Consider the following 22,644-nt stretch of genomic DNA (forward strand, 5'->3'; position numbering starts at 1 on the left):
GGCCGCCGCCGCCGCGTTCCCGGCTCGGACCCCGGCCCGCCCCGCGCCGTTCCCCACCCCAACATTCCCGGTCACTCACCCCGGGGCTGGGCAGCAGCAACGCCAGCAGCAGCAGCTGCAGTCGGGCGGGCATGGCGAGGACTCGGCCCTGGCTCCTGGCCGGTCCGGCCGGCTCCAGGGGGGCGGTGCGGGCGGGCAGAGGACGGGGCGGGAGCGCCGCGACAACAGAGCGGCGGCGGCCGGGACTCTTCAGACGCAGAGCTAACTAGGCGGTGGTGGCACCCCCATTCCCAGCCCTATAAGTGCCGGGCGCCGGCGCTTCTTCCGGTCGGGGCGGGGCAGGAGGCGGGGCCGGCCTAGGGGCGGGCCTGGGATTGGGCGTGGCCCAGGCTTGGGGGCGGGCTGGGGCTGGCCTAAGCGGGGCTGTCGCTGGAGGGGCGGGGTTATAGGCGGTGCCAAAGGCGGCTTGGGCCTCCGGCTGGCCTTGAGTGCCCCGGCCGCGGCGGCAGGAGAAGAGCACCAGGCGTCTGCGTCGGGCATCTAGGGACGCTGCGTGATAGAGGCAAAGAGCTTGTCTGAGGGCAAGGGGAGACCGGCAACCCCGCCACGCGGGCTCATTCCCTGCCCCAGGCGGTCCCAGTGATCCCGCTGAGAGATCCGCTGCGTCAGACTTGATCAGGAAAGGCCAGGAGACAGCCGGTGCCGAGTGTCCACAGTCCCCGCTCCGTCTTCCCGCCGTGGTGGGATCGTCAGCGACCTCCGGAGTGAGGGTCGGCAGCTGGCAGGGGATTCCTGCAATAACCACGGCCAAATCATTCGCCAAAAATTACAAGCAAAGAAGGAAACCATTTCAGCTGCTGGTGTCATGTGTGTTTATGTGGCATTTGTAGATGTGACCTCGTGAAGCTTGACATGTGTCCCAACTCACTGGAGGGAGTGGGTTTGTTGAGGACTCATACAAGGTCCGTTTGAAGGTTGTGGACTATTAACCTGATGTAAAGAGCCCCGCAGCTGTTTGGTCACTCTGTCCCATGCTGCCCTCCACTTTGATGGAAGCCTCTCTCCAGAGGACATTTGTCACAAGACAGAATAAACTAAGGTTCAGAGCACAACATTTCCATATTCTAGGAGAAAAGGAAAAAAAGGATGGCAGCTTCTCTTTCTTTTTTGTTTTTTAAATTATTTTATTTTTGGCTGCCTTGGGTCTTTGTCGCTGCCTGCAGGCATTCTCTAGTTGTGGCGAGCGGGGGCTACTCTTCGTTGCAGTCCGCGGGCTTCTCATTGCAGTGGCTTCTCTTGCTGCGGGAGCACGGACTCTAGGTGCGTGGGCTTCAGTAGTTGTGGCATGCTGGCTCAGTAGTTGTGGCTCACAGGCTCTAGAGCACAGGCTCAGTGGTTGTGGCCCATGGGCTTAGTTGCTCCACGGCATGTAGGATCTTCCTGGCCCAGGGCTCCAACCCGGGTGCCCTGCATTGACAGGCGGATTCTTAACCACTGCACCACCAGGGAAGCCCTTTAATTTTTCTTGACTTGCTCATATGACAGCCTAAGATTTTTCAGGGTTTGGGAAAAAGGAGTAAGCAATGCTAGAGAAATAAAGAAGTAGGGACTATATTCAATATCTTGTAATCACCTATAATGGAAAAGAATCTGAAAAAGAATAATATATATATGAATCACTTTCTGTACACCTGAAACTAACACAACATTGTAAAATCAACTATACTTCGATTAAAAAATAATTTTTTTTAAAAAACAAAAAAAAGAAATAGTGGGGGACTGACCAGATGTCTGACCTGGGTGCATGTGAGTCAATCCTATCCCACTGGAGCAGACAGAAATGCTCATGGTAAACCAAAATCCCATGAACAAAGTTCCCCATTCCCAACTTCATATGCCTGAATCACAGACAAGGGACTAAACCCTTGCTGGAGAATCCAACACACCAGTTTAAGAGTAGGACAAATCTTGGCGACTGTGAAAGCAGTAGACACATTTTGAAAAGTGTTATCTGCACGTCTAAATGCAAACGGAGAGGTTTGAGATTGGCGAGGGATGTGCAGAAACACAAGCTCCATCACTCCTGACCAGTGTGGCCAGGCGTCCAGGGAGGTGCCCACAGAAATGGGAGGAGCTCTTTAATGATTATCCATCCGGCATGCAAGCTGACAACAGGATCTGTAAGACCACAGGGTTGAGTTAAAAGAGAAGCCTGATAAGAAAATGCTGCTTTCACATGCCTTCTCTTGTGCTTTTTCTCCGACAGAGTGACTCTAGGAGGGAAACTTTCTGTGCTGCAACTCTGGCAGCCCTTTTACAATTCAAAATGTCACTGTGACCCTGTAAGCACAGCAGATAAAACACAAAGGGGAATGCTTACCTCAATCTGACTCATAAATCAGTTTTAAAAATCCAATAAAGAAAAAAAAATCCGTTCCAAGGAGACTGGACCAGGTAGGTATATTTATCTTGTACTCATCTGGACGAAATCTCCAGGCCATAACTGCACTGTTACAGGTTCTCAGAATTTCTTATGCACCAGTTAGGTTACTCTTATGCTTAACCAGACAGGCACATGTCTTGTGCCTGTCTCCATTTGATTGGCAACTCACATTGATAAGTTCTGGTTTTATTTACGGCAGCATTGCCCACAATCTTGTTCCATAGTCAAGTATTGTTTTAGACAGCTTTTTGCTTTTGATAAAGCAAAAGCTGGCAATGCTGATAAATACAGACAGAAATGGAAATATTTTTGCAGGGTGCCTTTGAAGTGGACCTGCCCATAGAAAAGGTCTGAAAATGACCTTTCTGGAAGTTGTTTTAAATAACATCCACTAAACAAAGCAAGGGTCATGGTTTAGTGTAAAGATAAGCCCTCTTTTTCCACCAAGGTTAAAATATATGTTCAGCAAAGACTGGAGCAGGCAGGACCTGACTATGTCAGTAGAGGGGAGGGAGTGGTGGGAGAAAGTGAGCTAAAATCTTATTTTCGCTTCTCTCTAAATCAGTGGCTCCCAAACTTGGAGAGTTTTTTTAGAAATAGATTCCCAACACCTTTTTCTGCCCTCTTCCCCCTACTGATTCCAAATCTCCTGGGGTGGAGCCCTGTGAGGTGGAGCCCTGTGGGGTGGAGACTGTGTGTTTTCCAGTTCCCGCAGGTGATAGGGGCAGCCAAGGTCCTGGAATCCGGCTCACTCATATTGTCCAGTGCTAATCCCTGTGGCCATTAATCCCTTTTCTTTATTTTGGCAAATTTCGCCCTCTAGTGGAAGTTATGATCCAGCCTTCAATTGTTTGTGCCCGTCTCAATTGTTTGAAACCCTTCAAAATTTCACTTAAAAGTGATTATGAGGTTGGTTTGCAGATAGCTATTTAGTGAGAGAGTAGTTCCCTTTGAAGGAGACTTGAAAGGAAAAGCTGGTAAAACCAGAAAGGGAGGTCATGGTTGAAAGCTTCAGCACCATCTCAAAGGAACAGTGTCTTTTACCAGGCTAAATCCACTTTGACTATTTTGAGTGATCTCCACGCTGCAGCTGCTCCCAAACAGACTTGAATTTACAGCACATGTTGAGGGGTAGTTAAGGGATAAATAAAACGATGAAGCAAGAGTTTCTGGTAGCAAGCTAAATGTTTATCTCCTTCATGTCCTAATTTTTTAAGGGAAATTCTTTAAAAGCCGCTGTCACTGTGAGCAGTTTGGTTCTTAGGTAAATAGAACCTTGGTTCTTCCTGTTCCAGGATGACTGGATTTGAAGAGACTGTGCCACTCACTCACTCCGGAGAACTTCTCTTTACCACAGAATCCAATCTACTGTACAGTGTTTTGCTACCGCAAAGATGATTCTTATCACAGTTAACATTGGTTGGCTGTGGGCTATTGTTTGGAAATGTGCAAACACATTTTTCTAAAGTGTTTCCCTTTTAATGTTTAGCAATTTTCATGACATGTGAATAGTATTCTAAGCTGTTAAACGGTAGAATGGGAGCTGCCTTGTGCTGTGACTTTTTTTTTTTTAGAAATTTATTTATTTTTTGGCTGTCTTGGGTCTTCGTTTCTGTGCGAGGGCTTTCTCTAGTTGCGGTGAACGGGGGCTACTCTTCATCGCGGCGCGCGGGCTTCTCACTGTCTCGGCCTCTCTTCTTGCGGAGCACAGGCTCCAGAAGCGCAGGCTCAGTAGTTGTGGCTCACGGGCCCAGTTGCTCGGCGGCATGTGGGATCTTCCCGGACCAGGGCTCGAACCCGTGTCCCCTGCATTGGCAGGCAGATTCTCAACCACTGCGCCACCAGGGAAGCCGCCAAACACATGTTTTATAGGACCAGCTCATGTTATCTGCACAGCAGTTCTCAGCCCCAGTTTACAGATGATACATTGGAATCTTAAAAGATTAACAGCCAGGTGGGTAACACATAGCTAGTAATGGATTTTTTTTTTTTTTGGTTGTACCGCACATCACGTGGGATCTTAGTTCCCCGACCACGGATTGAACCTAGGTCCACGGCAGTGAAGTGCTGAGTCCACTGGACCACCAGGGAATTCCCAGAACAACCTGGATTAGAACTCAGTTGTCTACATAACTTCAGAGTTCACTGAGGCAACCACAGATGCAGCAGCCTGTTCCATCATCGCTGGCTGTTATCCTTGCCCCTCCCCCAGCGTAGTGACAAGGTACCATTCTGTGGCCCGTAAATGTGGTTAGGCAGGATCCCGGACTGCCTTGTCCCTGGAATACTATTAACAAACAGAAGTTTGTACAAATATGTTGTGATAAGGGGCACTGCCTCAAATAACATGTAAGTCTCCTGATCTCACCTGGGGGTTGACTGTGCAAAAGCACAACTCAAAAGGCACTGACCAGCCACCTGGGAGACCAGCCACCTGGGAGAGAAGAGTGAGCTCTCCCCTGGGGTTTCTGCCCTGGAAGGGAGCTCACTCTAACCCTGATTATTTGTTCATTTGCCTCTGAGCTGTTGTATTTTACACCCATTTGTGCTGAGTCTATATGCCACCATGGTGAAGTGTCCATAGTGGTACCAGTATATCGTATATTAATATTCTCAAAGGGTCAGCTCAGTGCCAACGTGGAAACGGCCATCCTCTCAGAGTGCCTCTTCTTCCTCACTGGTCAGTCCCTCCTAATGCCCTGGGATCCAGCTTATTTCAACAGAACTCTCTGGAAACTTCTCTCAAGCAGCTCATATTCTTCCTCCTGCAAAATCCCAGTGGGCTTGCTTCATCTTTTTTACCCTGGGCCTCTCTTCAGTTCACATATGGTTTTGTTTGTTTGGTTTTGGGGTTTTTTTGGCCGTGCCACCTGACTTGTGGGATCTTAGTTCCCAGACCAGGAATTGAACCCAAGGCCTCAGCAGTGAGAGTGCAGAGTCCTAACAACTAGACTGCCAGGGAATTCCCTCAGGTATGTTAACAGTTCTTTTTTCTTGAACTTTTCCTCCTTGGATAGTACCATTTTCTGGCTTTCCTCCTGTCTCTCTGCTCTTTTTCCTCCTTGCAGACTGTGTTTCTTTTTCTTTCTTTTCTTTTTTTTTTTTTTTTGTTTGCGGTACGCTGACCTCTCACTGTTGTGGCCTCTCCCGTTGCGGAGCACAGCCTCCGGACGCGCAGGCTCAGCGGCCATGGCTCACGGGCCCAGCCGCTCCGCGGCATGTGGGATCTTCCCAGACCGGGGCACAAACCCGTATCCCCTGCATCAGCAGGCGGACTCTCAACCACTGCGCCACTAGGGAAGCCCCCAGACTGTGTTTCTTAAGGCTCAAGATATATACCTTACCTGTTCTCTCTCTCTCCTTTCTCTCTAAGAGAGCTCATTCACAGACATAACCAAATTTTTTTTTTAATTTTTTAAAAAATATTTTTGAGTATTTTTAAAAAATGTATTTATTGGGCTTCCCTGGTGGCGCAGTGGTTGAGAATCCGCCTGCCGATGCAGGGGACATGGGTTCCTGCCCCAGTCCGGGAAGATCCCACATGCTGCGGAGCGGCTGGGCCCGTGAGCCATGGCCGCTGAGCCTGCGCGTCCGGAGCCTGTGCTCCGCAACGGGAGAGGCCACAACAGTGAGAGGCCCGCGTATCGCAAAAAAAAAAAAAAAAAAAAAATTGTATTTATTTATTATTTGGCTGTGTTGGGTCTTCGTTGCTGAGCACCAGCTTTCTCTAGCTGCGGTGAGCAGGGGCTACTCTTCGTTGCAGTGCGCAGGCTTCTCACTGCGGTGGCTTCTCTTGTTGCGAAGCACAGGCTCTAGGCGTGTGGCCTTCAGTAGTTGCAGCTTGCAGGCTCAGTAGTTGTGGTGCACAGGCTTAGTTGCTCCACAGCATGTGGGATCTTCCCAGGGATCGAACCCCGTGTGCCTTGCATTGGCAGGCAGATTCTTTTTTTTTTTTGCTGTACGTGGGCCTCTCACTGTTGTGGCCTCTCCCATTGCAGAGCACAGGCTCCGGACACACAGGCTCAGCGGCCATCACTCACAGGCCTAGCCACTCCGCGGCATGTGAGATCTTCCCGGACCAGGGCACGAACCCGTGTCCCCTGCATCGGCAGGCGGACTCTCAACCACTGCGCCACCAGGGAAGCCCGAGGCAGATTCTTAACCACTGTGCCACCAGGGAAGTCCATAACCAAATTTTAGAGTAGAAAGAAGCTTTAGCTATAATTTTGTCACCTTCATTTTGCAGATGACCTCATCTTTGACCTCAGACGGTTACCACTCATTCATTCATTTATTCATTCATTCTTTTAACAAATACCATCAAGGGCTTCTGAGTTCAAAGGATTGGTACCATGAAGGAAGATCACAGTTTGCAAGTTGGTAAAGGTGATAGGACGTGCAGAGAGAGAACCAACGTACAAGGCCAACTGTGAAAAGTGCAAGAAGGTGAGAATAAACTCAGAAACAGAACTATATTGTTCAAGAGAGAGATGGATCTGGTGGAAGGAAGGAGGTGGGATGGATAGAGCAGGGAGGACTTCATGGAAGAAGTGGTATCTGGGCTAGGTCTTTTGTCAGATTTGATAAGGAAAGGAATAGTCTAGGGGGAAAGGAGGACCCGAACCAAAGCCCGGAGAAGGGAAAGGACCATGTGGCTTCATGGAAGCCCCAGCTGCCTCATTAGTGAGCTTGTGTGCTTGCTTCGGCAGCACATATACTAAAAACAAGTGAGCTCGTGCTCGACTTCTACCCAGAGGAGCAACGGGAGATGAGGCAGGGCAGGCAGGATGGGCTGGTGGGTGGGGGCATTAATGTCAGGCTGGGCTTTCTTAGCAGGCAGCAGAGTGAGACAGGACTGAAGGTATGCTTCGGGGGGAGAGTCTGGGCAAAAGACAGGCATTTGAGAGACATCAGAAGCCGGTTAACAAGGGTTATTTGGGCCTTAATCTAGAGCAAGAAAAGGAAGGGGGGACCAGGGCTGATACAAGAGACCTTGCCAAAGCAGGATGGAAAATATTTGACTGGTGCAGTTAAACAAACAAGAAGATTCAGAAGAAGGAATTCAACAACAGTTATCAAGTGTTTACCATGTTCAAGGGACCGTATTACCGAACTGAACTTGGGTCCACTTGCCCACCTCAAAGCAAAGCCAATTCACTGACACCAGGTTGTGATGAAGGAAAGCATAGTGTTTATTTGCAGCTCCCCAAACAAGGAGTATGGGAGTGGCTCATGCTCAAAACTCCCTGTTATTGGCTTTCAGGAATGGGTTTTTAAAGGCAACACTTGGGGTGAGGGCTTCAGGATGCATGACTTTCTTCTGATTGGTTGGTGGTGAGGTAATAGGGTGATGTTTCAGGAATCTTAATCATCAACCTTCTGGTTTCAACCAGTATGGGGTCTACCTGCTTTTGCTCAGCTTATAGTCACCATCCTCCACTTGGGTGGGCGGTCTAATTTCCTGCAGAACTCAAAGATATGTGTGTCAGATCATTACGTACTTCCCCTGAGGAGGAACTAGGACTCTGTTTTATTGCTGAACTGCTGTCATTACTTTTCTTGTTTAACTGATTTTCCTTTGTTTCTGCATTTCTTCACTTCCCTAATTCCCAGGTCCTGCTCAGTTTCAGCTGCTCTCACCATGGAGGGAGCAAGTGAACAGGAATTAGGGCCTGCCTTGGAAAAAGGGCAGATATGCTAGGTGGTACTGGCTCTGCCCTAGTGGGCATCTACCCTGGTGAGGCCAATCATTCTACTCTACTGTGGTAACTAAGTTTCCAAAGATGGCCCCAAACAATACTTTCCCTCCTTATAAGCCATGCTGCTCTTCCCATCAAAAGTAAGAGCTATTTCCCTTCCCTTTGAATCTGGGCTGTTCCCGTGACTGGTTTTGACCAGAAGTGACATTCTGAGACTTCCCAGCCCAAGTTTAAAAGGCATGGCAACTTCCATTTCCTTCCTTTTGGAATACGTGCTCTGGGATGCTCCCTCTTGGAATCTAGCTGCCATTTTGGGAGAAGCCCAAGCCACACTCAGGCCACATGGAGGAGAATGGAGTTGCTTTAATCAACAGCTCCCAGCTGCCAGCCATCTAGGTGAGCCATTTTGGATGTTTCAGCCCAATCAAGCCCCACGGTGACCACATGGAACAGAAGTCCCTCTCTTTCTCTGGAGACCCCCTACCCTCTCTGCTCAGTAAGCAGAGAGGGTAGGGGGTCTCCAGAGAAAGAGAACCAGGCATGGCTTTCTTGATATAAGAGAAGCCATTATTGGCCTAAGCTATTTTGTGATCTAAGCCTGGCCACAATGCTTGCCCTAGAAAAGGTGTCAGTAATTAAAGATCTTAAGGCAAGTGAGGGAATGCAGAAACAAAGGAAACACAGTCAAGAAAAAATAGTTCAGTGATAAAACAGAGTCCTAGTTCCTCCTCAATGGATATACATAATAATCTGGTACAGTCTTTTGAGTTGTTCTACAAGAATTTAGGCCCCCACCCAGGTGAAGGATGGCTAAGACCCCAGACTGGTCTGAACCTAAGGAATGATGTTAACTTTTTCTGACCTTTGTGCCTTCAGTCAGCTAAAGCTTGGACTCTGTCAAACTTTGCCCCAATTCTGTGCTGAATTCTCCTCTACTCAAGGCCCCTCATGAATACGCACACACTGCCCCAGCCTCTTCATGAATATGCATATACCCTTAGCTTAAAATTTCCCCAGTTTTGCTGCTTGGGGAGACACTGCTTTGCGAAATATCCCTGGCGTTCTCCTTACTTGCTGCAAGTAATAAAGCCTTCCTTCTCCCAGTCTTTGGCTTGGTTGTGTCTTTTGGCTTGACACCTACCAAGAGGCAAACCCTGTTTTCAGTTAACAAGGCTAGTTAACTCACAGATCTGTGAGAGATAATAAAATGGCTGTTGTTTTAAACCACTAAGTTATGTAGTGGTTTGCTGTGCAGTAATAGTTAACCAAAACAGCTACCCATCTGACCAACTTTACTTGACCCAAGGGTAGGCTTGCATCCAATCTGGCCCCAACTGGAGGCACGAAAAGAGACTCATTTCCTTTTTACCGGCAAGACTGGGAGGTGTGAGGCCCAGGAGCTGTCTCCATCGTGTAAAGAAAGCCAACACAGGGGCTTCCCTGGTGGCGCAGTGGTTGAGAGTCCGCCTGCCGATGCAGGAGACACGGCTTTGTGCCCCGGTCCGGGAGGATCCCACATGCCGTGGAGCGGCTGGGCCCGTGAGCCACGGCCGCTGAGCCTGCGCGTCCGGAGCCTGTGCTCTGCAACGGGGGAGGCCACAGCAGTGAGAGGCCCGCGTACCGCAAGAAAAAAAAAAAAAAAAAAAAAAAAAGAAAGCCAACACAAAAGAAAAAAGTTGACAAAGTAAAGAGAAGCACAAATGCAGTCAAGGAGCCCTGGAGAAGCTTAAGTTCTGATTCTAATTGGCTTGACATCAGCCTGCACAGCTCTTCTTCCCCTATTTAAACAAACCTTCCCCTATTTATCCCAGCTAGTTTGAGTTGGGTTTCCATCACTTACAACCAATAATCCCTGATTAAAATCTAGCTCAACATTTCTGAGGACTAAATCAACAATATACATGACTACACCTGGCCCATGACTAAAGACATCATTTTACACTCACCATATTGGCAAACATATAAAAAGTGTGACGAAATCAAGAGTTGGTGAGGGTGGAGGCCAATGTGGGAGTGCAGATTAGAGCCTCCACTTTGGAAAATAATTTGCTATTATCTGGAAAGTTGGAAATGTGCTTACCTAGCAATTGTGCTTCTGTGTGCATACTCCAAAGGATCTTTTGCACACACCCAAGAATATTCAGAGCAGCTTTGTTTGTCATACTAAAAACTGGAAGATATTTTAAACATCTAACCTAAAGAGGAGAGATGTATAAACTGCAGTATAATTGTGCACTGGGATGCTACACAGTAGTGAAACTGGTTGCATTACTACAATTCCTGGTTGCATTACATACAACATGAATGTCGCCAATATTAAGCAATAAAAAGAGCAAGTCACAGAAGAATATATACAGTATATTCTATTTCTATAAAGCTCAAAGTCAGGCCAAACTAAATAATATACAAATATATGAAGCGAAAGTCTAGAGAAAAAAGCAAAAACCAGACAAACTCAAAATTCAGGACAGTGGTTTTCTCTGAGAGTGAGGGAGGGAGAAATAGTCAGAAGGGGCTGAAAGGGAGCTTCAAAGTTACTGATGATGTCATTTCTCTTAAACTAAGTGGTATCTGAATGTTCAATTTATTAATATCTCCAAATCACACATATACTTTTATGTACTCTCTGTATTCAAACTTCAAAATCAAAATTTAAATGAATTTAAAAAATTGAAGTATAGCTTATTGATGATGTTGTGTTGGCTTCAGGTATACAGCATAATGATTTGGGATTTTTTTGCAGATTATATTCCATTATGGGTTATTACAAGATATGGGTATAATTCCTTATGATAGGCAGTAAACTCTTTTTTTTAAGCACCATTCTTTACATTCATGTATTCATTTAAAAAAAAATTTTGGATATAATTTTATAGCAGTAAACTCAGCAAAGACATTTTCATAGGTCAGTGAAAAAAAGTAAAATCTTTCGTCTATGAGGCATAAAATCACGTGTTAATGTAAATTGACAGAATGTGTGGTACTGGAACAAGAATAGAGAGTACTGTGAAATAGAATAAAATTAAAACTAGAGCCCGAATAATGTGAAACCCTAGTACATGATAAAAGTGGCATCTCAAACCACTGCTTCAAAAATGGGCTTTTGAAAAATTAATTAATTAAAAATTAATTAATTTGGGGGTGCGTTGCATCTTCGTTGCTGCACCCGGGCTTTCTTTAGTTGAGGCGAGTGGGGCTGCTCTTCATTGCGGTGAGCTGGCTTCTCACTGCGGTGGCTTCTCTTGTTGCAGAGCATGGGCTGTAGGCACGTGGGTTTCAGTAGTTGTGCCATGCAGGCTCAGTAGTTGTGGCTCACTGGCTCTAGAGCACAGGCTCAGTAGTTGTGGTGTACAGGTTTGGTTGCCCTGCGGCATGTGGGATCTTCCCGGACCAGGGCTTTAACTCGTGTCCCCTGCATTGGCAGGCAGATTCTTAACCACTGTGCCACCAGGGAAGCCCCAAATTAATCAATATTTCATGTCAATATCTGTACATGATAGTGAAAACATCTCCACTTCAAGAATCTGTGGAACATTTATAAAAGTAGATCATATTCTAGGCTACAAAGAAAAGTTTAATTCATTTCCCAATGTAGAAACTGTATGACAGTGTAATAAATGTTGACTTAAAAACAAACGTTTGGGACTTCCCTGGTAGTCCAGTGGTTAAGAATCCACCTTTCAATGCAGGGGACACGGGTTCGATCCCTGGTCGGGGAAGTAAGATCCCACATGCCATGGGGCAACTGAGCCCGCATGCGCCACGACTAGAGAGAAGCCCTCGTGCCGCAACGAAGATCCGGTGTGCCGCAATGAAGATCTGGCGTGCCACAACTAAGACCCAACGCAGCCAAATAAATAAATAAATATTTTAAGAAAATGTTTCAGCAGCAATAGAAATAATCATTGTAGGGACTTCACTGGTGGTCCAGTGGTTAAGACTCTGTGCTCCCAGTGCAGGGGGCCCGGGTTCAATCCCTGGCCAGGGAACTAGATCCCACGTGCCACAACTAAAAGAGCCCGCATGCTACAACTGAAAGATCCCACGTGCTGCAACTAAGACCCAGTGCAGCCAAATAAATAAATAAATATATTTTTTTAATCGTAAAGAAAAAAAATGTTGTGTGCCACTCCAGTTCTACAAGGAAATCAAGCCATTAGTCACTGAAGTCACCCACTGAGAGTGGGCCTGGATGGAGAAAAACAGGAAGCATTCTGCGCTTTGGATACTGCCCCTAGATAGTTAAGATACATATCTAAGGAAAATTTTCCACACCTCCTAGATTCTTGCATATTCCCATACGTAGAAAAGCACTAAAATCATTAACTTGAGATGTCTGTTCTTTGTGATTAGCAGTAATCTCTGATGTTCAACTACATGTTTTTTTCCCCAGCAAAAAAATTCATATATAGCCTGGCTCCTCCCTTACCTCTTGGGAACACTTTCTCATAGCTCTCTGTCTCCTGGGCTACAGTCCTCAGTAAGACACTGAATAAACTCAACTCACAGCTCTTACATTGTGTATTTTGGTTTTTCTTAAAGTCAACAACATCATATAGACGTTACAAAACACTTGCCAAAATAACTGTTTTGGATCAAAGAGGAATTATAAAATTTATCTAAAGACTATGTAGAAAATAATGAAAATAAGAGTCCTATTCAACTACAAACTCAGGCTGAAATGCTTTCATTATTACAAAAAAACAATAAACTTTCCTTATTAAGTTAGGAGGAAAAAAAGGATAAGAATTCCCAAGGAAAACACATAAAGGAAGTAAAGATAACCAGATATTGTGCCCGTGTGTCTTTTGTTCCCTCTCCCCGTAAATCAAACCCAGAGGGCAGGGACATATTATTGACCACTTGTGAATAATATGCCTGGCTCACAGTAAGAGCTCAATACTTAGAAGTACTTTCAGCTTTCCCAATGTTAGATCTTCTCTCCTTTGGGCTTCCAGAGTAGGCTGTTTATAGCTCTATTTTAGCATTTATTAAAGTATTGCAATCCATAAGTCTTCCACATCACACCAGTCCTTTAAAAACATATTTGTTTACCACTCAACTCAATGTGCCAGGTGACTGACATTAACTTATTTAAGCCTCGTACAACACTTTTTTCCCCCCTATTTTTCAGAAATTGAGGCTCAGATAAAGCTAAGTGATCAAGGTCCCGGGGCGAATTCATCACAAAGTCAGTATTTGCTTGCACGTCTACTTTCAAACACAAGGTCTTTCTGCCTGAACAGGTTACTTTAAATTCAGGGACAAGACTAGTTTGTCACCTCAGCTCCTAGCCTAGCTCCTGGCACAGAATATTAAACAGGTTAGGCATTACTTGCGCCCTGCCGTTTGTAAGGTTTCGTTTCGTGTAGTATGGAGAAACGCACTACTCACAGGCCGACAACCTACGTCGCGAAAAAAATCATAAGAAGTTAGGACACCAAGCGACTCTTAGTCTTTCCTTGACGCCCATCTTTACGGCTGGCGTGTAACCGCTCTATATTCTGGAGGACTCAGTGAGCAGGGCCAATCATTAGGCCACTTTACAGGCACGTGGCTGGAAGTTTGACTTGCTATTGGTTAATGGCGGTAAAGCCCGCCCAACCACCTCCGGTCTGCTTCTTTAAGTAGAAACCCGGCTAGTTCCTCTTCCTTTCAGCGACTGTGAAGTGGCGAAGGTGAGGTGGAGTGTGTTCTGGGCCGGGGCAGGTCGGTCCCCTTTTCGGGGCCTGGGAACTGGGTGGAGGATGGGCGGCTGGCGGTGATGACATCCGAATTAAAGCACGTGTTAGACTGCTGACGTGGGTGATGCGAACTGGAGTCTGAGCCGGGCCGTTGAGGCGGCAGGTGGGAAACGGGCTTGCGGGTATACCACCTCCTCCTCACCCACCGCTCTCGTTCTTGCAGGTCGTAGCTGGGAGAAGGACGTCGGATCTCATTGTCCTCCCAGCTTTTCGACCCTCCCCCGAAGCCCCTCAATAAAATGGCTTGATCCCAGCGGTGGTGTCCGTGTTGTTCGTCGCGACGCGCTGCCTTTGAGCCCCCGCCGCGCCTGCGCGTGGCGCCGGGGGTCAGGCTGCAGCGCCAGAGCAGCACGCGCTTGCGCATAACTGGGGCCGTCTTGCCCTCGCGGCGGCGGCCCTTTTAACCGCGAGCTACACGGCGGCACTGGGCTGCCGGGGTGGGGGGCTGGGGAAGACGTCGGGGTTCCTGCAGTCTCTGCTTATTCCTGTGCCTGTCCTGTGAGTCCGAGTGTTCTCTCCGTGGAAATCAGTGAGACGGGCAGGTTCATTTAACCGCGGCGGGGAGGGGAGATGAGAATCCGGCTGTGGCCTTGAACAGATTGAGTGAAGGCCGTAGTGCACTTGACACGAACTGGCTCCCGGTCCTGAGCTGCATGGGCTGAACTCGTCTGGCTGAGATGTATTCGCGGACCACTTCGAAAAATGGCCGTTTAGGGTCAACTGCTTATTTGGATATGCCCCAGATAGCTTGAACAGCTCACAATGACAGGGTTTTGTGCATTGCGGGGCACCACATAGGCATCTAAATAAATGCACAATCACTCCTTCGTAATCCGCATTCTAGGTGATACCGATAACTCCTGGATTTAGGTGAAACGTGCATCATTTCTGAGTACAAGGCAGCACGTGTTGATGGGCAGGTATGCACAAGTGCCAAGTCTAGCCGCTTTGGTACTTAATAATGGAGGGGACGCCAAGTTAGGTTAGTAGGCAGTTGGTGTAAACTCTAGCTCAGGAGCAGGACTTTTAAAAATATGAGTTGAGGAAAATAGCCCCTTCCTTATATCAGGGTGTGGTCTACTTTGGACCCTCTAACAGGACGGGTCCAGTGACCACCCAAGAAACTGAAGCTGCTACTGGCAGCCGAGGGCCCAGGTTTATTCTGTACCACAGTTTATTCTGTTCCTGTTATCTAAGCAGGATCAAGTAGAAATAACTTAGATGCTTATCTAGTATTTGACATGAGATATTTATTTGGTGAAACAATGCAAGCGATTGTAAATCCCCACATAACTATTTAATTAAGTGCAATAGGGTACAGTCGTGTAATCTCTACACAATAGTGCATCTAGTCCTTTGCCTTTAATTATTGCACAAAAATTATAAGACAGCAACAAGACATGCGCACTGACAGGCAAATTGGCCTACACAATGAGAAATCAGAACAGTACACTGACTGGAATGGTCTGATCATTTAAGTCAAATGTTTTAATGGTACAATTAAAGTAATCAAATAAGGGTTCAAATATCTTTTTTTCAATATATTAACTTTAAAGTCCCGTTCAGGCAAGGTGCTGTTGCTGTTTAAAAAACCACTATTAGCTCTGTCCACAGATAGTTGTCAAAAGTTAACCCAAGGTAAGTTTGATGTTGAATGCAGCTTTAAACAATTAAAAAATTGTATTGAGTGTACTTCTCAAAGCAAATTACACAGTTTAAGAGAGCCCCAAAACCTGTAAACTAAATATTCTGACACAAATGCACAAAATAAAGTTGGCAACGTTAAATGTCACGTTAATTTTGAGATCTGTAGTGTTTGATGCTGAGCAAACATCAGCATCATCTTGACTCAAGATGATAGAGTGCAGTCTCCGGTTTTGGCCATCAGAGAAGGAAACTGCCCACAAAACATCCCAAACCAATTAGGTTAACGAACCATTTAAGATGCCTATTTAAAGCTTCCCAGAGCTCACAGAAGTGCCACGTGGAAGGATGGTGGCTCTGGCTTTCTGGCCCCACCCCAGTCCAGTCATTAGGTTTGTTTGATATTTCCACATATGCTCAAGCCTCAGGAAAACACTTGGGATTAGTCAGAAACCAGGTGATTGTACCTCCTTGGTAAAAGGTGTGGGATGGGTTGATCTCATGGCTTTGTCTAATGGTCACATAAATCCCACGGTTCCCGCCCCAGCTGATAGTGTGTTAGAGTGTATGTTCTATGGCTACTTGCTTCCAAAACGCACAATAAGAGTGAGTTGCTATGCATCTTTTTATCACCAAAGAAATAGTACACAAAATTCCACTCCCCACCCTCCACGTGTAACCACACTGACATTCTCTTGGTGTGGAGGGCTGCATCACAAACTAAAAGTGAGAAAACATTCCACTGCACTGGCTGCCTGAGAAAAAGCTTTGGAGGCATCCAGGAGGCAAGGGGAAGCCTTCCAGCTGTGCAGCTTTGCTCTTAATGTGCTCTTTTGCTGCCACAAAAACTGGTTGACTTAGAAAAGCCATGGTGGGAGTCACCTGTAATCTCTGGATCCATCGTGATGATCCTTCCAGTTTTCCTTTGCTGAGTCAAAGCTTTGCAGGAGGCAATCTGAACCACATTCACCGGACACCTCCCAGTGGGATGGGCACCAGCAGGCAGAGGGCAGAAGCTGTGGCACGAGGAAAGGCCAGTGCTACAGCCCAGATGGCAGCCAAGAGCCCCACACCGTGAGCTTCATCTCATAATACTGGGAACACCAGGTCTGCACCCATCACAGCTGATCAGCAGCCTCCACCAGTGGGTCTTTCAGGAGGCTGTTAGTGGAGCGAGGATCCATGGCTGAGTGCATGATAGGGATATAAACGTCGTCCATGTTTGGCATGACAAAAACTTTCTGTAGAAAGAAGGAACAGGCATGTGGAAGAATGCTCTTTTCTCAGAGTTGCCCCCTAGTGTGTTCTGATAATTTTAGGCTTTAGACTAGTTTTTAAAATACATATGAAACAACTTTTCCTACACATTCCAAACTAATTCCTCTATGATATTTAGAAAGCATTGAGGTATCATACCAGTGCACGAACACAAGAACCCAATAAGTTCTGAGGAAGAAGCAGCCTTTGATTTCATGTACATACAATAAAATTACTCATGAATTGATAAATAACATTAAGAGAATTAACAGTGTAAGCTGCTCATAGTATTTCCAAATTACTATATCCAGAACACATATTCCAACACACATAAGCCAACTTATCCATTTAAATCCTAGCAACAAAAATGTAAGCTAGGGGCTTCCCTGGTGGCGCAGTGGTTGAGAGTCTGCCTGCCGATGCAGGGGACACGGGTTGGTGCCCGGGTCCGGGAAGATCCCACATGCCACAGAGCGGCTGGGCCCGTGAGCCATGGCCGCTGAGCCTGCGCGTCCGGAGCCTGTGCTCCGCAACGGGAGAGGCCACAACAGTGAGAGGCCCATGTACCACACACACACACACACACACACAAAAAGCTAATTTTTTGTTTTTTCAAACCAGAACCACTTAAAGCTACGTATGAAAGAAATCCTACTATAGTGAACACCCAAAGGATAATGAGTGATTGACAGTAATGGTGCTTTGCCTATCTGTTTATAAACTAATTTTATGTAAGTGAATTTTGGCAATGTATTCAACTTCAGCAATGCTTTCTTCCAGAGCAAAAACAAAAACAGGTGGCCATGGGAGAATGCAAGCAGTTACCCTTCAACTTCCCAACTTGTTTCAAAAATACCAGGCACCAAAGTTTGCCCCCTCAAAGAGATGACCCTTACATCCCAATACCCCTAAAAGAGATGACCCACCCAAATTCCTAATGCAGGATCTAGGGAGATAAGAAAAAGGAAAATAACTGAAGGCATGAGATTGTCTTTCCCTTAATTAAGTTCAAAGTACTTTTCCTTTTGGAGATAAGATTAAGCTTTCCATAGATTGGTTTTTGGTTATATTTAACCTATAGCTTTTAAATAATAAAAAATATATAATTTAAAAGGCAATAACTCAAAATATACTACTGCAAAAATAATACCGGTCTTCAAAAGCTGAAATTTACTACAAAGTAAATAGTCTGTTAATCCATAAAACCTTAAAAGACAACTATGCCTCAAAAACCTGATAAAAAATTGATAGGAACAGCTTATTCCAGGGCCTCAGCTACACTGCTATTTCCCTTGGTGGCCGAATGCAGAAGACAGGCTTAGAGAATGAGCTCTGGCTTAGTCAACTCCAGAAGATCTCTAGACTATCCTAGAAGATCCACAGGGGAGGGACAGGCCTGAGTGAGTCATCTTTGGACTTGCAGGGTAGGTGGTAGCTACACATGGAATGTTTGTTGCAACAAACAAACAATTTGCTGAAAACAAACCAAGCAAGTTGGGTACCACACATGGGCAGGAACCACCACAGCCTGAGTGCTACTAGCTGGCCAATTCCAGGCCCCACCTGGGGAAAAAGTCCAAAGACAGCCCCAGCAGACGGGCCTACTGGTAAAAGACAGTCATTTTGCTCTTTGACCCCTACCTTTTGAGCTTCCTCTAAAGACTACTTCACGGGGTTCTGTGGATGAGTTTCAGAGTTTTTGAAACTAAACCTGAAACTTTATGCCTATTTGATCATATGTGTACTTTCCTGGGGTCCACAGCTTTCACCAGATTTTCCAAGGAGGATCCTGACCCACATGAACTTCAGAACCTCTGTTCTACCCAGAGCTTTTAGAGCCTCAGCATGAAACACTAGATGACACTGCAGGTGTACCTGAAACTCTTGCTCCAGTTTCTTCTCTATCCAGTCTGTCACATGAACTAAAGTCACTTCTCTCTCTCCAAGTTTTGGCCGAGCTTTCAGCTCGATATGTGGTGGCTTCCGGAAACCATACCTTTTTAAAGAAGACAAGTAATAACCACATTCAGAAGCAAAGAAAAGAAGTGGACAGTACCAAGAGCAAACATTCCTCATTTACACAAGGCTTTATCACTATTTAAATGTTCTCTTCTTCCGAAAATCCCTTCTAAAAAACACTTCAGTGCAACAAGTATGAATTGTGAACTCCCTGTGTCCCTGGACCCAGGGCCGTGATGATCTGAGAACAGTTGTGACAAACTAAGAAAGCCAGGAAATGCCACTGGAAAAGTCCATGACCTGGTCATTGTTTCTGGTTTTTGTTTTTCCTAAAATGGCAAGGATCTTTTTTGTTTCTATTTTTATGAAAGTAGGATATGTCTGTTACAAAATCCAAAATATACAAGTGTATAAAGCAGAAGATAAAAGACACTCTCTCTCTGAGTCTCATAACCAAGATAGGACCACTGAGAGAAGTGGGATCAATTTCCCCCACACTCCTAATATGCATACATAAATAGAAACGTTCTATAACCTGCTTTTTCATTCCACACCCCACACCATAATTATGGCTTCTCAATGGAGCAGACTGGCACTCAGAATTCTTGGTAAGGTATCCAGTCAAGAGACTGTGTACTATCAAACTAAAAACTTCAACCCATCATGGACCAATGTTTTAAAAAATCCAGGCACACCTCGCAGATACCATGGGCTCAGTTCCAGATTACCACAATAAAGCTAATTGCTGCAATAAAGTGAGTCACGTGAATTTTTGGTTTCCCAGGACATATAAAAGTTATATTTACACTATTCTGTAGTCAATTAATTGTGCAAAACAATGTACGTATCTCAACTGAAAAACACTTTATTGCTAAAAAAATGCTAACCATCATCTGACAATGCAGGGTTGCCACGAACCTCCAATTTGTAAAACATGCAATATCGGCAAGTACAAGAAAGCAGGGCATAGTAAGATGAGGTCTGCCTGTACAATAAAAATGGCAAATTGCTATAAATGTTTCTAAACACTGTCAATATCTATACTTATCTTTTTTTTTTTTTTTTTTTTTTTTTTTTTTGCGGTATGCGGGCCTCTCACTGTTGTGGCCTCTCCCGTTGCGGAGCACAGGCTCCGGACGTGCAGGCCCAGCGGCCATGGCTCACGGGCCCAGCCGCTCCGCGGCATGTGGGATCTTCCCGGACCGGGGCACGAACCCGTGTCTCCTGCATCGGCAGGCGGATTCTCAACCACTGCGCCACCAGGGAAGCCCTATACTTATCTTTGTGGATTAATAACAAACAGTTCAGCACTCGAGCATGCACTGGGTGGCACTAGCCTAGAGGTCTCTAATTTTAACTCCCATTGAGCAGTGGCATTTGTAACTCCTAAGTCAAAGATGGGAAGAGGAAAAAACATATCAACTCTTTACTATTTAAAAAAATTTGTTATTAGGCTTGGAAAAATGTACAGTAAGTTACTTATTAACGGGTTATTTTTGGATGGTAAGGTTACAGGCTTTTTTTTTTTTCTGTTTTCTTCATGTTCTTCCAGTGGAAACATTACTTTTTAAAAATAAAATCTAAAATGGTATTTTAAAGTTTTTACTGGGAAACACCAATATCATCATTAAATGATCAGTCAATTAAAAAATCCTTTTGGGGCTTCCCTGGTGGCGCAGTGGTTGGGAGTCTGCCTGCCGATGCAGGGGACACGGGTTCGTGTCCCAGGTCCAGGAGGATCCCACATGCTGCGGAGCAGCTAGGCCCATGAGCCATGGCCGCTAAGCCTGCACGTCCAGAACCTGTGCTCCGCAACGGGAGAGGCCACAACAGTAAGAGGCCCGCGTACTGCAAAAAATTAAATTAAAAAAAAAAAAAAAAAATTGGGGATCATTCCTACAAGCCCTTCTGAACACTAAGGTTGTATACCAGCACACTGGTTTCACTCTATAACAGAACAAAGCTATCTTTTTCACACAACTGTAGCTTATGGTACAAAGAGGTCTTTTATTCAATCCCTGTATACCCTTATGCACATTTGAATGTCAATTTAAAATTGAGATTTATAGATAGTGATTTTCTTCTGCTGGGCTCATGAAAAATTTATTTCAGTGATTCTCAATCCTGGCTCAGTCCCCCAGCCGCTGAATCCTGGGGGCTGGGCTGGGCATAGCTTTAACAAGTCACCCAGGTGACTGTGATATGCAGGTGGAGTTAAGACCCACTGGTTCAGTCAAAGGACAACTCTCTGGGTAGACCTTCTACCACAGTTACCAAGCACACATGCTCCTGCCTCCTTAACATCCAGGTCTGACCTGGGGAAGTCTTCCCTAGCCGCCCAGGACTCTGCTGACGTGTGATCCCCATCTGTAAGGAGGGCACGACGACGGCCCTACCTCCGCAGGATGCTGTGAGGACTGGCCAGGTGAAGCAGTTACATCCCAGGCTGGCTAGGCAGAGAATAAGAGGTCTACAAATGAGAGCTGTTCTCACTGGTGGAAAGGGTTGGCTTGAGAGAGGAGGAAGACCAAGAACTGAAACAGCTCATCCCATAAACTTCACCAATAACCTTAACTCTTCCTAACGTGTGAAGATGAGTCTTTATACGTGAATTAACCACTCAGAGTAGAAGACAGACACAGATTTACAACTAACGTTAAGGTTCCGTGAAAAACGTTTGAAAGTGCTTCTTCCCAGAGGAAGGTACTTTCCATAATGTCAAGGATCAGGAAGCTGGGGTTTTTATGGTCACGCAAGAAGGGGAATCACTGGCTGACCCCGAGGGGCCCTCTACGCACCATATTCGGTCAGTCGGGGGAGGTGGAATGTTGACCGCCAAGGTTCCTCTACATTCTTGTACTTCTACAGTTAGCAGCAGTGGTGTATTGGAGACTTCTTCAATCTTCTTTTTAATGAACTCTGTCTCCGTTGCTTTTTGGAAATATTTTGACTTGGTAATTTTATCAACAAACCTCATAATCTTACTTGTTCGGTGACCTCCAACATACCTTTAAATGAGGGACACAGACAGGTGTTAGTATAGACTTTGTTCCTTCACAAACAACTTGGGGAGAGTTTAAATAATGCACACAAACTTTAGTCCCAATTCCTCAAACATCTAGATTCTCTTTTCATCTTCTGTAGGATTTCAAAAGTAAATAGGTTGATATTTTCTCACAAATACTTCTGAATCACCTGGTTTCTTTACCATTTTAGTTTCTTCACTCACTTAAATAATTAAAAGATCCTTACAGAGAGGCAGCCTAAGCACTTTGATCATTCAGCAGTCCAAGTAACAGGGAAAGGGAGCCACCAAAATGTAGTTCATGATCCAAAAGATCAGCTAAGTGATCCACGTTTTCAAAATTCACCGAAGAAATCACCTGAATGTTTCTCAACATTGTAGGAACTAAAAGCTCAACAGAAGCAAGTGTGACCCGTCAGAAGGGAAGTAATGCTCCCTACAGGCACCAGGGGGGGCTGTGGTGTAATCTGTGCTCCTTGTGATAAACACGCCCTTCAATTCTCTGTTATTTATTCCAACGGCCCAAGAAAACCGTTTTGGTCTGGACCCTCTTAATTAGGGAAAGCTATTCGGGTCTTTTGCTCTGGGGCATGAAATCTTATCCCACTGGCTTTTAGTTATTAATGCAAAAAACATTCACTCAAAGTGAAGGAGGAAGGAAGATCAGAGAGGAAAAGACAATAAAAGCTCACTCCCAACTTGCAGCCCTGACCCCTGAAGACCCCAGAAGCTGAATCCACTCACCCTTCAGCCCCTGGGAGAAGCGGTTTGTCTCCTGTGCCGGGCTCTGGTGCGTCGTCTTCGTCAGAGGAGCCAGCACTGGAGGACTCCTCGTCGCTGTCAGCCAGACAGAAGGCCCTGGGCCTGCAACTG

The 22,644-nt window shown here is 45.8% G+C and overlaps 2 protein-coding genes, 1 long non-coding RNA gene and 2 other non-coding genes across 7 annotated transcripts in view; 3 read left to right on the plus strand and 2 right to left on the minus strand.

Moving 5' to 3' along the window:
- Positions 1–13,613, minus strand: part of ERN1 (endoplasmic reticulum to nucleus signaling 1) — a 95,829-nt gene extending 82,216 nt beyond the window's left edge. Inside the window, exons 1-2 of one of the 2 annotated variants that reach the window (XM_067022203.1) lie at positions 13,537–13,613; positions 80–792 (exon numbers count right to left, since the gene is read on the minus strand). In XM_067022203.1, coding sequence (XP_066878304.1) covers positions 80–133 — 54 coding nt within the window. In that variant the 5' untranslated portion in view covers positions 134–792; positions 13,537–13,613. Of the gene's footprint in view, positions 1–79; positions 793–13,536 lie in introns of those variants that run through there. The other variant, XM_059046901.2, reaches the window with a different exon arrangement.
- A 149-nt stretch (positions 13,614–13,762) lies between these two features.
- Positions 13,763–14,139, plus strand: LOC136793282 (uncharacterized). The gene is made up of 2 exons (XR_010838362.1): positions 13,763–13,820; positions 14,050–14,139. It is a non-coding gene; the product is annotated as an uncharacterized lncRNA (long non-coding RNA).
- On the plus strand, positions 13,901–13,970 carry LOC131747144 (small nucleolar RNA SNORD104). Its single transcript, XR_009332773.1, has one exon. It is a non-coding gene; the product is annotated as a small nucleolar RNA SNORD104 (small nucleolar RNA).
- A 29-nt stretch (positions 14,140–14,168) lies between the features above and the next one.
- Positions 14,169–14,305, plus strand: LOC131747167 (small nucleolar RNA SNORA76). Its single transcript, XR_009332796.1, has one exon. It is a non-coding gene; the product is annotated as a small nucleolar RNA SNORA76 (small nucleolar RNA).
- Positions 14,306–15,111: 806 nt separating this feature from the next.
- TEX2 (testis expressed 2) overlaps positions 15,112–22,644 on the minus strand; it is a 108,540-nt gene continuing 101,007 nt past the window's right edge. Inside the window, exons 9-12 of one of the 2 annotated variants that reach the window (XM_067022202.1) lie at positions 22,516–22,635; positions 21,545–21,754; positions 18,663–18,783; positions 15,112–16,771 (exon numbers count right to left, since the gene is read on the minus strand). In XM_067022202.1, the coding sequence (XP_066878303.1) occupies positions 16,649–16,771; positions 18,663–18,783; positions 21,545–21,754; positions 22,516–22,635 (574 nt within the window). In that variant the 3' untranslated portion in view covers positions 15,112–16,648. Of the gene's footprint in view, positions 16,772–18,662; positions 18,784–21,544; positions 21,755–22,515; positions 22,642–22,644 lie in introns of both variants that reach the window. The other variant, XM_059046891.2, reaches the window with a different exon arrangement.

This window comes from Kogia breviceps, chromosome 19 (assembly GCF_026419965.1).
Source record: "Kogia breviceps isolate mKogBre1 chromosome 19, mKogBre1 haplotype 1, whole genome shotgun sequence".
Lineage (NCBI taxonomy): Eukaryota > Metazoa > Chordata > Mammalia > Artiodactyla > Physeteridae > Kogia > Kogia breviceps.